The 13,926-nt window shown below is 36.0% G+C and overlaps 1 protein-coding gene and 1 pseudogene across 1 annotated transcript; one reads left to right on the top strand and one right to left on the bottom strand.

Moving 5' to 3' along the window:
- Positions 1 to 67: 67 nt before the first annotated feature.
- Positions 68 to 2,951, bottom strand: LOC115956425 (annotated as a pseudogene).
- Positions 2,952 to 6,574: 3,623 nt separating this feature from the next.
- On the top strand, positions 6,575 to 9,395 carry LOC115957621 (disease resistance protein At4g27190-like). Its single transcript, XM_031075913.1, has one exon. The coding sequence runs from the start codon at positions 6,635 to 6,637 to the stop codon at positions 9,086 to 9,088; it is 2,454 nt and encodes an 817-aa protein (XP_030931773.1). The 5' UTR covers positions 6,575 to 6,634; the 3' UTR covers positions 9,089 to 9,395.
- Positions 9,396 to 13,926: the final 4,531 nt, after the last annotated feature.

Genomic DNA, 13,926 nt, shown 5'->3' with positions numbered 1-13,926 from the left:
CTTAAACCCACAACGTCACCCTCTATCCCATTCTTATGAGGAGGAGGTGCTGTATAAGCTAGAGCTCATTGGCACACTAAACAAGACATATAATTATTATATGTCAGCTTTATCTAAGATAAAGTCCTTTTAGTATGATAATGTAAAGAATCAGGTGCCCATGCATCCAAAACATAATGGGAAAGCAATGTTATATATAAGAAACAGCCACAACCCAGAATATGTAAAATAAATAGACAAAAAACCTAGTGAACCTTGTTTGTTGGATTTTGGGGGTTTGAAGATAGTCACAAACTGGAACCAAGTCTTTTGACCTTGCTTCAATCATGCAAGTTGGGATCCTTTCAAGTTCAATTTCTCAGTCGGAAGAATTTTATTCATTAATTTTGGAGCCTTCCACCATCATCGATTGAAAGTATATCTCGCAAGCAAATTTACAAGAACAAGGGATATGTTAGACATCAAACAAAATGTATGCATGATTGAACAAGCACAATATTCCATTCCAATGGACACAAATACGTCATGTTTTGCCCACAATGAAGTCCAAGGCTGATGCATCTGCAGTTCAGCTTCTGATATATAGAAATGATGTTTCTCCTGAGGACTGATTCTTGCTTTCATGAATGCAACCCCAGCTTCAGGATGGATGTTATTTCCTTTCTTCAATCATTCAGGATATATTTTTTTGCTGTCTGAATTCCCAATCTCACCATATATGTCAAGATCTTCTCTGTCTCTCTTCAGTTTTGTTTCTGACATATATTTTACTTTTGGATAGCCACAGCAACCAATCTTGCATCACATTCTGGAGCTGAATCATGCGCAGTGCTTAATCCAGACACAACAGGTGTCGGATCTAGACAAGTTGATGTTCGCAATGCATATTCTACCATACAACTAGGAGGAGGAAAAACCAAAAGAGACTAATTTGCCTTTGAAGAGCTGCAATCCACAATTAAAGCATTGCCTCTGCAATTGTGGAAGATGAAGCAATAGCCCCAGAAATGGAACTCATCCTACCAGTTGCAGCTGCTGCAGCACCACTTACAGTGCTTTTCCATCCATTAGTTCCATTCCTTATTCTGTTGATTTATGAGTAGGTGACCAACTAACCGCAGGCTTAGCCATAACACCCAAATTGCCATTTTTGGTGGTAAAACTAGAGCATCAGCAGACTGGAAGTTTACTGATCCTCTGATAGCAAAAAAATTGTGTCCCCCTTAATGAGTTAATCATAATCCAGTTGCTCTTGTCACTGAAATTGATATCCTCTATGACCTAAAAAAACCCAAAAAACATATAAGCACTTGACAATAACAACGACATATTCAGGAAGGAACCGTGAAAGAATTATTTAACACTACATTTGTAAAACCACACTGTAGCCTGTAAATATGTACATAAGATGTACCAGTATGAGATGCAAAGGAGTTTATGAGATTTTCCAAGCATTATTTTGAAAACATTTATGTTGTGCCACTAGGATCAAAGCATAATGCATAAATAGGACTCGTGAATGTCCTGAACTGGGCAATAACAACTTTGCTTAAAATATCTTTGAAAATGACCAGCTAAACACAAGAAAACAATAAGAAACCTAGGGGAAAAAATTGAGATATCAAAAGGGTTCATGCCAGTATTAGTTCATAAAATAACTTCTCTAGTAAATAACACAACAGCATGATCTACCATAGACTAAGTTGCTACTGTGTTCATTGAAGATCAAAAATGGAGTGACAAAGGTAAGAAATCAATTCATCATCTATGCCAAAGACAAAGTTGCTAACATGTTCACTCACTGAAGGGAGAAAAAAAATAAGGTTGCTACCGAGTTTAGTAGAAGGTAATACATGCCTCGAAATGGACTCAATGATTCATATGATAGGTTAACCATAACAAAATTTGTCACACAGCTTCCATTATGCAATATAATTCATTCACCAAGGTAAAGTAGCACAAGCAAAGTAGAAGTGTATGACCTCTAGTCAAGCTTGCAAACACAGAGATTACAAAGATAAAGGGGAAGGCATATATATGTGGATTCAATGAGAATTAAAAACAAAACTCAAGAAAATCATGTACCCATAAGCAAGCCATCATGGACCCATAAACTTTAGGACAAGAACATAAGATTGAGATCACAAGGATTGAAACCAAACAGAAGTAGGCAAAAAACTGTCACTCACTGGATCATGGCAGTTTGGGATGCTCCCATTGCAAGGAGTGACTAACCCATTATCAATGTTTCTATTCTACCTACAGAAAGGGACCCATCAGAACAAAATTGTCTTGATATCTCTTTGATGCAATTGGTTTTGGTAGCATTTGCATGAATGAAACCTGGTCACGGACATTATTTGCATCCTCAACATCCCACACCTAGAATCTCCCTCACCCTCTAACTTGTCAAGCCCAGCCCATGTAGCTCTCACTTTGAAACAACAAATCTATATACATATTGTCTACTCAATGTGAAACTGTCAAAGACAAAATAAAATATTGAGTTAAAAATTTCCAATCAAATAGCTATATTGTAATCAATTTTGAAATTTTGAAATAAAAAATAAAAATGAATTAATCTTTCACTAGAGCATAAAAGAACCTCACTCACACACTCTGCATGTCCAAATTCAAGTACATCTGGTTTCATATATTTAATTTAGATGCAAATTCCTTGCAAATATACAACTATTTTCATGAACATTTGAAATTCTTATATAGGAACAAGCTGCGAAGTACTAAATCCATTCACTTCCTTTTTTGTAACTAACCATGCAATAACTAAATCGCCATTTGGGCAGAGGCTTGCCGCGAGGCTGTTTGCAAAACTTCGCCGGACTGCCTCGCACGCCACCGCCGTCTCTCCCGTGAATTTGCCGTTCTGACTGGTTGTCTCCCAGTACCTGAGACTGAGATTTTCGAAGTCTCACGGGTACAAAGAGACCCATTAAGGCCAAGGCCCAACCCAATTTAATAGTTATAAAAAAAATTAATAATAAAAAAATAAAAAAGAAGGAACGACAAGTCGACAATAATAAAGGGGCAATTTGGTCCAATTTTTGGGCCTAATTTTAGACCCATGCTCAGTTAATAAGCCCAGCCCACAATTTAGGTTCTGGCTACAATTTTCTGTTAAGAGTCTCGACACTTGGCTGCGTCCGGCTTTTTATTTTTCTTTTTTGGAGAAAATAAAAAAGCAGACTAGTAGTCAACATCCTGTCATGTTACATTTCTCCTTAGGTTTTTTGATAAGCCAATGGGCATTACTAGCACACAACAAAGCATGCATTTTGAAGCATGGGTCAGTGCTCAATACTCAAACCCATGGCACTTGGTTCAAAGTAATCGGTCTTTTCAGGGCTTTCTTTTGCTGCACCACACTCTTAATTGTTTGAAAATGAGCATTTTTTTTAAACTACAATTTTAGAATGTGTTTTTTGAAAATGCAATTTTTAAAATCATAGTTATAATCTATGAAAACTGTTGTTTGTCAATGTTATAAAATTTTTGTTTTAGGAAAATTACTATAAAAAAAAAAAAAAAAACACCTAATATAAAATTGCAGTCTTAACTCTTAACTACATTCTAAGAGAAAATGAAACCTTAAATTTTTTCAAGGATAAAATGCAAATTGCACCATTCCTTGACTGAAAATTCATTTTAATTCTCTAACTTCATTTTTATTTAATTGAGACCTCTAATTTTTAAATTTATTCAATTTATATTAGGTGTTTTTTTTTTCCAAACACATTCCGTTCAACAATTCCTTAATGTAATTGGCAATCCCACCTATAAAAGCAGCCCCACCCCCCATTCCTTTCACACAACCCAACACAAACTCAATAGAAAATCTTACAAATCCACAGAGCGTAGCCTCTCGTTCAAACCTTTCGAACAAGCTCATATAACATAAAGTAATTTTTTATTTATTAAAATTAGTTAGCTATTTTACAAGTTATTATTACTATTTATATTTAGTAATTCAGTTTTACTTATATATATATATATATATATATATATATATTTTTTTTTTTTTAACTTATATATAAATCTTCATCAATTTGTGCATCACACATGAATACTACTCATAATAAAGAAAAGATTTGGTTTGACAAAATAGGAGTTGGGTAGTAGAGCTTTAGTGTACTAGAACAGTTATGAGAACCTTCATTGTAGATGGCACCAATCTCAAATTACTTAGAAAAGAATAAAAGATGACTTGTGTATTAAATATTTTTCGCAGTATTTTCACATGAATAAAAGATGACTTGTGTATGTGAAGATATCACTATTAAAGCAATTAAGGCCTCTTTATTTATGTATTTGATGAGTTTATAAAATAGTTTTGGTGACATTTGTGAAAATGTTGATATTTCAGTAATGTTGTTTGCAGGCGATGGGCCTTCAGGATATGGAGGTAGAAGTATAGAAAAGGAAAAGGAAAAGGAAAAACCACAAACCTTTCCCTTACATTCGATGTGTGTGTGTGTCTGTAGAGATAGGAAAACAAAACAGTGTTTTAGGTGAAAGGAGAGAGAAGAGGACATGCGCGAGAGAAAACCAACCTTCTAACCTGTGCAGGTTGTGGGCTCCACCAAAAAGTGAAAAAAAAATTGTGTAATGAGATGTGGGGCACGATTTTGAGATATTGGAGCCAATTTTTTTTTTTCAATTTTGGGTTTTGAGTAGGGGTGTACAAAAAACTGACGAACCGAACAAACTAGCTGAAACTGACTAAATTGTTGCCAAATTTTCGGTTCGGTTTTGAATTTTTAAAATCCAAAATATTCGGTTCGGTTTTCGGTGGCAAGTTTGAATGCACCGAACCGAATCATATTATAATATATTTTATATATAATATAAAATTTATAAATATTTGAGCCTCCTATACATATTTGGCCTTTTCATTTTTTTTTTAAACATTTGGGCCTTTCTTTTATAAAAATGATCCGGCCTTTACTTTTCAATGTTTTCAATTTTCATTTTATCATTAGATTAAGTAACCATAATTAAACCAATTACTAATTAGATATCTAATTAAACTTAATAGAAATCAGAGGGCGGAGGATTCGAGAAGGAAGTCAATCTTGGCGTGTAAATAGGACTACCACGTGGCACAGTGCTGATGGCTGAACCGTTCAACAATTGCTTAATGTAATTGGCAATCCCACCTATAAAATCAGCCCCCGCCCCCATCCCTTTAACACAACCCAACACAAACCTAATAGAAATTCTCACAAATCCACACAGCGTAGCCTCTCGTTCAAACCTTTCGAACAAGTTCAGATCTTTCGAAAGCCTCTCTCTCTCTCTTAATCTCAAGGTATTTTCAGATCCTCTCTCTGACCTTTATGGTTTCCTGTAGTAATCTTTTGCTATTGATGGTCGATCTTTTATCTATTGAAATTACTAGCTGTTTGATCTGTTGGAATTTTTGTTTGGTCTCTCTCCTAAATTATAAAAGAAGAATTTGTTTTGACTTCTAGATAGAGAAAAAAGTATGAATTTTTATTAGCTTGAGAAAAATTGTCAAACATTAGCCTTGTGGGTCAATATGAGATTGATTTTTTTGCCTTTATTGATTTTGATTTATATGAACGGTGTTATTTTTTGTGGGGAATTGAGAAGTTGTGCAATTTTTATGTAGTTATGAATTGGGTTTTGTCTGTAGTTTGTGTTAGATGACGAAGATATTGTAAAAGATTTGGTCTTGGCTAATCATAACAAATACTATCCTCTGAAATTGTCTCTAAATTGATTTACTATTTAATATTTTTGCTAAGGAAACCGAAAAAACCCACCGAAACCAAAATCCAACCGAAACCGATTGATTTCCAATTACTTCAGTCGGTTTCGATTGAGAATTTCACAAACCGAAAATTTCGGTTTCGGTTGGCCAACACCCCAGTTTTGAGTGAGATAGAGTTTTGAAAAATGAGTGATGTTTTTGAGTTATGTGTTTTGGGTGATGTGTTATGAGTTTTGAGATACTTCCAATCCAAACACCCTCTCAGTCTTTGTGTGTCTTTTCATTCTGTTTATTTACATCATTGTATTTTCTGAGGTTCTTTCATTCTTTGGCTGTCAGTTATTTTAAGCTTCGGGCATCTTCCATAGAAAAATTTCCAGCATGGAAGCGGTGGGTGCCATTGTCGGTGCACTAGCGGCAACAACTAGCGGGCTTCTCTGTAGTTGTGTCTGTTCTAAGGCCAACACCACTGTTAATTTGCATTCAAATCTTGCTGCTGTTAAGGAGAAGATGAAAAGCCTTACGGATCGTATAAAAGAAGTCAAACGTGAAACGGAAAAAGAGGAGAAAGAAGGAAACGAAATCAGAGATCAAGTCGTAACTTGGCTTGAAGACGTGGAAAGGCTTCAGCCTAGAGTCAATGCAATTCAAGGACAAATGGTCGACAACAAAAAGCCTTCTCGATGTTTCTTAAATTGCAGAAAGCGGTATAGAGTGAGCAGGGAGGTGGAAGAAACTCTGAATGAGATCAACAGGCTTCTTGAAGCTGGAAATTTTGACTCTGGTGTGGTTTGTCGTACTAGAGTTCCCAGAGCAGTGGAGTGTATTCCTGGACCTTCAATTCAAGGTCAAACAACTGCATTAAAAAAATTAGACGAGACTATGAGGGCATTGTCTGCTGATGGAGTCCAAGTGATTGGCATTTGGGGACTCGGAGGAGTTGGCAAGACTACTCTGGTGAAGAACTTGAACAATAAGCTCGTGGATGATTCTACGCAGCCTTTTGGCATCGTCATTTGGGTCACCGTTTCCAAGAATTTGGTCATTAAAAATATCCAGACACAGATAGTTGAGAGATTGAAATTGGAGAAAGTAATGGAAGAAAGCGAGCAAAGAAAAGCTATTCGGATTTATGAAAGGCTTAAGAAGGAGGAAAAATTTCTACTCATTCTAGATGATGTTTGGACGAAAATTGATTTAGACGCTTTGGGTGTCCCAAGGCCTGAAGTTCATAAAGGCTGTAAGATCATATTGACTTCTCGACGTAAGGAAGTCTGTAGGACTATGACAACCAACCTTGAAATCAAAATAGAAGGTTTAAATGATGTTGAAGCTTGGCAATTGTTCTGTCAAAAGGCAGGGGATGTGGCTCATCTAGAAGATATTAAACCATTAGCAGAAGCAATTGTAAAAGAATGTTGCAGATTACCACTAGCCATCATCATTGTGGGAGCTGCCATGAGAAAAAAGACAAAAGTCGAGTTGTGGAAGCATGCATTAAAGGAGTTGAAAAGATCGGTGCCTTCTATAGAAGGAATTGAGGCTGAGGTCTATAAGCCGTTGAAGTTGAGTTACGACTCATTACAAGGTAACAACATAAAATCTTGTTTCTTATATTGCTGTCTATTTCCCGAGGACTTCCCAATTTTAATAAGTGAATTAGTACGAGACTGGCGGGCAGAAGGTTTGATAGGTGAAGGACAGAATTGGGGGGATATGGACGAAGGCATTTCTTTGATTGAAAATCTGAAGGACTCTTGTTTGTTGGAAGATGGTCCCTATGGGATTACTGTGAAGATGCATGACGTTGTTCGGGATGTTGCTAAATGGATTTCATCATCGTCTGAGGATGGGTGTAAATCCCTTGTTCGTTCGGGGATTGGGTTGAGGGAGATTCCCGTTGGAGAGTTTTCAAATTCAAATTCTCTCAATAGAGTTTCTTTCATGGGTAACAACATAACAAGGCTACCTGATCGCATGATACAATGTTCAAAGGCCTCGGTTCTGCTACTCCAAGACAATGATGCCCTTGACACGGTTCCTGAGAAATTCCTGCAAGGATTTGAAGCACTCAAGGTATTGAATCTCAGTGGAAACAGCATCCGGTCGTTGCCTCATTCTCTACTTCAACTTAGAGATCTCCGTGTTCTTCGTCTTCGCCATTGCAGTAATCTTGAAGAACTACCCTCACTGGGAACGCTTACTAAACTTCGAGAACTTGATCTTCATGGCACGTGTATCGCAAATTTGCCAAGATGGATTGAAAACCTGAGTGAGCTAAGGGTTTTAAACTTAGATGAGACTGAAAAACTGAAAAGCATTCAACCTGGAATTATATCCAAGTTGTCTTGTTTAGAAAGTCTATCTATGCTGAATAGTGGCTTTCGTTTCCGTTTGAAGGGAGAGGAAGACGGACAGGCAACTTTTGAAGAGCTCAAATCATCCTTTAATCGATTACATTACTTAATCATCTCATTGAATGGGATCCCATGGGAAAAATCCGAAGATCTTTCCTGGATGAATAGAATGAGTCATCTTGAACTTTTTTTTTACCAATCGCCAGGAAGGAGGGGCCTGATTAGAATTGATGAAACAAGGTTTGTAATCGGGAATCTTGATCTTTCTCTCTTGAAAGAATGGATTGGGTGGTTCTGGGGTAATACAAGTTCTTTGCAATTAAGTGAATGTACAGGACTGGATGAAATGCTTGAAGACTTCATTAAAAGTGATGCCAGCTTTGCTGGTTTAAAGTCACTCTTTATTGAAAATTGTCCAACCAGTTTAGTGCGGGGAGGAGGATGTGCTGCCCGCTGTGACCTACTACCAAACCTGGAGGAACTTCATCTCTTTAGTATGGAAAACCTAAATAGCTTTTCAGAGCTAGCTGGTCATCTTGGGGTGAGAGTTCATAGCCTAAAATCAATAGAAGTGCAATTCTGTTCTGAGATGAAATATGTTTTCTCCTGTGGTGACTTCATTCAGACTCTGCCAAACCTAGAAGTAATCAAGGTATGGAATTGTAAGAACTTAAAGGAGCTCTTTAAAAATGAATCAGGGCAGAGCATATCTCCAAATCCTATGGTTCCAAAACTACGGATACTGCAATTGATGAACCTTCCGAAATTGGAGACTCTTTGCAGAAACGAGGAGACATGGCCGTGTCTGGAGCAGGTTGAAGTGTGGGGGTGCAAAGGTCTCAGAAGGCTGCCTTTTACTAACCAAAATGCAGGTACCCTTGAAGAAATAATAGGAGAATCAGAGTGGTGGGATGCTTTGGAGTGGGATGGCGACCAAACAAAATCAAGTTTGCTGCCTTTTTTCAATCCTTATCAGTAGGGTGGCTTCGGTCAAGTATGGGCTTTGGCCCAAAGTGGCCCTTATGATTGTGTTTGAAAATTGAGTGAGTTAAGAGTTTTTTCATTTTTGTAGTGTGAAAGCACCGATCAGGTTTTTTTTTTTTTTTTAAATTCAAGTTTGAGAGTATGTTCATTATTAGAGTGTGAGTGCACCATTATTGGAAATTTGTATTAATTGAGTGTCATGTTTGTGAGTTAAGATTGAAAGAGTTTTGAGTTACCCATGTTGGGTTTGAAATTGTGAGAGATTTATAGAGTTTGAAGTTTGCATCTATATCTTTCAAAAATGGATTTTTTTTACTGGTGTGCCCATAGATGTCATGCAGGCATGAAGTTGAAGAAATTATATTGAAATTATGTTAATATATTTTAATTTCTTGTTTAAATGGATATATTTATACTTATTAAAAATTAAAATGTTGGTAGATATTCAGAATTATGGTAAGTAATAAAACAATTTCAGGTTCCCTTCTAGGCAGCCCTACTCCAATCAGATCTTGAGCACCACTCTTTTTACTCTCCTCAATCATGATTTCTTCTTTTTTTTTAAAGATCCATTAGGGAAAAAACATTTATCTTCTTCTGCAAGTTATATATCAGCTCATCTCCTTGATTTCAAGCTTAAAATGATTCTAATAGGCAATTTATTAGTAATCTTCCCCAAAAATTTCTATCTTTTCCGGTATTTATGTTATGCTTTTGGAGCAATATAACTTTCCTATACATGCAACTGTGTAGTCTATGCCTTCCAGCTCTTTGCTGACTGAACATAAATTACAACTTGAATCTAAATAGAAAAGCTCCTAATTTCTTGGAATTAGGTGATCTTCAGCAAATACATGACAAAACTATCAATTTGTTTATACAAATAAGCGGTACAAGATTACAGGCCTGGACAACTTTCCTAGTGAAAGATGATGGTTTGTTTTGGCAAAATTTTTTGCTTTTTCTCTCAATTTAAGAAAATTTTTTTTGATTATTATTATTTTGAAAATGAGCTAACATTTCAAATTTTTGTCATATATTTAGCTAAAAGCTACAAAAAACTCTATCTTTTGAAAAATACCAAGCAGATAAGCTACCAAACTACAGTATGCAAATAAGTTACCGAAAACTACCACATGCCCAAATGCACACAAGGTCTGATTAGTTTAAAATGCCATTTATATTAAAAAGAAGAAAAGGTTGACTCATAGTTGTAGTTCCACAGGTCCATTAATAAGTATTATATTCATTGAAATCAGCTTATCAACTGATTAGATTAAAATGCCATTTATATTAGAACCTTTGCAGAATAAGATATTTTTAGACCATGCAATATCATCCTCATCTCATTACTATGTTGTTAACATGTAAATGACAATTCTTTATCACATCTCCTACTTCAGAAAATAAAAACCATTTTCCCTGAATATACAGCACTAATGCTTGGGTACAAACAGATATACCTTCAAACATGTTTGAATATTTACTGTCTCATAGCATTGTTGAAAACTTAGAAAAACTTTCTTGAATCCACAAAACCATCAACCCTTTTCCCCTATAACTCATTAAAGGATGTTGCAGAAAGCCAAAGAGTAAAACTTGTAAGCACATTTCAGTCCACAATTGAAAAGATCAACTGGTTAGAGAATCTAGGAAATCTATGACAGAACAAGAAGAAATCCAGTTAAACAAATTGTTGCAGAAAGAAGATAAGAACCCACACATGAGATTGGTCAAGCATTTCATCTTTGATAAAATGTAAAAAGAGTGGTAGCAGAATATATTTGAATTAAAAGAATAAAGAAACAGTGAGAAAGAGATTATACAAGATGCTATTATGTACGTATTTAAAACTGGTTATTGAGAAAATATATAGATTGTTATTTACAAAGTTGAGTAGATGAAATCCCAAATACATAGCATCCACAGTTCTGCATCACTATTCTCTAAATTTCCACCCATCACATACACTGTTAAGAGAAAAGGGACAAAGTGTAACTCAAAACTACCAGCAAGAAATAGGGAAATTAATTAAAATGTGACTAAAATGAAATCCAAACAAGGTAGAATGAATTTCATCTTTACCAGATCGAAGACCAATCAATATTTAATACGAATAAGCTTAGTAACTTCATTTTTCATGTCCAACCAACCATTTAAACCAGACAAGGAACATACCTCCAATCTAACTCACCACCTTCATCTTTAAAATGAGTTTCCATTTTCAAGCCGTCTTTGTTACTATATACAAACTTGAGTTGAGCCTCCATTCTTAAGCTCTCTTGATTATTTACAATCTCAAGCGAATCTTTGTTTTTGGGCTGTCACTAATATTTACAAAGCCATTGTTCCTACTAGCATCTAAGGACCACTACATTCAGTTTCTTTGCTAACGTTGTGAAATTCAGCCACTGCAGCAGCACGGTCAGTCATAGAGTCAAGCAACCCAGAGCTGCTCCTACATGAAAGCCTGCTGTTTCAGACAGCTCAGACCTTTGATGCTGAAGCTCATTGGTATTGCAATCTAAAGCTGGGTTTCCATATGACACAAGAAATGGTACCCAAAAATGTCAGTACAACCCTCATTTTTGTGAACAAAAAATATAATTTACAAAGTGGTCAAAAGCAGAAGACATTACGGGTGCACATTATGCAAATCATATGATTTTTATTCTATTGGTAAGTTGCACACCCACTTAGTAGATCTTAAACCCACAACCTCACCCTCTATCCCATTCTTATGAGGAGGAGGTGCTGTATAAGCTAGAGCTCATTGGCACATTAAACAAGACATATAATTATTATATGTCAGCTTTATCTAAGATAAAAGTCCTTTTAGTATGATAATGTAAAGAATCAGGTGCCCATGCATCCAAAACATAATGGGAAAGCAATGTTATATATAAGAAACAGCCACAACCCAGAATATGTAAAATAAATAGACAAAAAACCTAGTGAACCTTGTTTGTTGGATTTTGGGGGTTTGAAGATAGTCACAAACTGGAACCAAGTCTTTTGACATTGCTTCAATCATGCAAGTTGGGATCCTTTCAAGTTCAATTTCTCAGTCGGAAGAATTTTATTCATTAATTTTGGAGCCTTCCACCATCATCGATTGAAAGTATATCTCGCAAGCAAATTTACAAGAACAAGGGATATGTTAGACATCAAAAAAAATGTATGCATGATTGAAGAAGCACAATATTCCATTCCACTGGACACAAATACCTCATGTTTTGCCCACAACGAGGTCCAAGGCTGATGCATCTGCAGTTCAGCTTCTGATATATAGAAATGATGTTTCTCCTCAGGACTGATTCTTGCTTTCATGAATGCAACCCCAGCTTCAGGATGGATGTTATTTCCTTTCTTCAATCATTCAGGATATATTTTTTTGCTGTCTGAATTCCCAATCTCACCATATATGTCAAGATCTTCTCTGTCTCTCTTCAGTTTTGTTTCTGACATATATTTTACTTCTGGATAGCCTCAGCAACCAATCTTGCATCACATTCTGGAGCTGAATCATGCGCAGTGCTTAATCCAGACACAACAGGTGCTGGATCTAGACAAGTTGATGTTCGCAATGCATATTCTACCATACAACTAGGAGGAGGAAAAACCAAAAGAGACTAATTTGCCTTTGAAGAGCTGCAATCCACAATTAAAGCATTGCCTCTGCAATTGTGGAAGATGAAGCAATAGCCCCAGAAATGGAACTCATCCTACCAGTTGCAGCTGCTGCAGCACCACTTACAGTGCTTTTCCATCCATTAGTTCCATTCCTTATTCTGTTGATTTATGAGTAGGTGACCAACTAACCGCAGGCTTAGCCATAACACCCAAATTGCCATTTTTGGTGGTAAAACTAGAGCATCAGCAGACTGGAAGTTTACTGATCCTCTGATAGCAAAAAAATTGTGTCCCCCTTAATGAGTTAATCATAATCCAGTTGCTCTTGTCACTGAAATTGATATCCTCTATGACCTAAAAAAACCCAAAAAACATATAAGCACTTGACAATAACAACGACATATTCAGGAAGGAACCGTGAAAGAATTATTTAACACTACATTTGTAAAACCACACTGTAGCCTGTAAATATGTACATAAGATGTACCAGTATGAGATGCAAAGGAGTTTATGAGATTTTCCAAGCATTATTTTGAAAACATTTATGTTGTGCCACTAGGATCAAAGCATAATGCATAAATAGGACTCGTGAATGTCCTGAACTGGGCAATAACAACTTTGTTTAAAATATCTTTGAAAATGACCAGATAAACACAAGAAAACAATAAGAAACCTAGGGAAAAAAATTGAGATATCAAAAGGGTTCATGCCAGTATTAGTTCATAAAATAACTTCTCTAGTAAATAACACAACAGCATGATCTACCATAGACTAAGTTGCTACTGTGTTCATTGAAGATCAAAAATGGAGTGACATAGGTCAGAAATCAATTCATCATCTATGCCAAAGACAAAGTTGCTACCATGTTCATTCACTGAAGGAAGAAAAAAAATAAGGTTGCTACCGTGTTTAGTAGAAGGTAATACATGCAAATGGACTCAATGATTCATATGATAGGTTAACCATAACAAAATTTGCCACACAGCTTCCATTATGCAATATAATTCATTCACCAAGGTAAAGTAGCACAAGCAAAGTAGAAATGACCTCTAGTCAGCTTGCAAACACAGAGATTACAGAGATAAAGGGGAAGGCATATATATGTGGATTCAATGAGAATTAAAAACAAAACTCAAGAAAATAATGTACCCATAAGCAAGCCATCAGGGACCCATAAACTTTAGGACATGAACATAAGAT

The sequence above is a fragment of the Quercus lobata genome, chromosome 8 (assembly GCF_001633185.2).
Source record: "Quercus lobata isolate SW786 chromosome 8, ValleyOak3.0 Primary Assembly, whole genome shotgun sequence".
Lineage (NCBI taxonomy): Eukaryota > Viridiplantae > Streptophyta > Magnoliopsida > Fagales > Fagaceae > Quercus > Quercus lobata.
The sequence above is the reverse complement of the archived record's forward strand: the minus strand, read 5'-3'. Positions and strand labels throughout refer to the sequence as shown.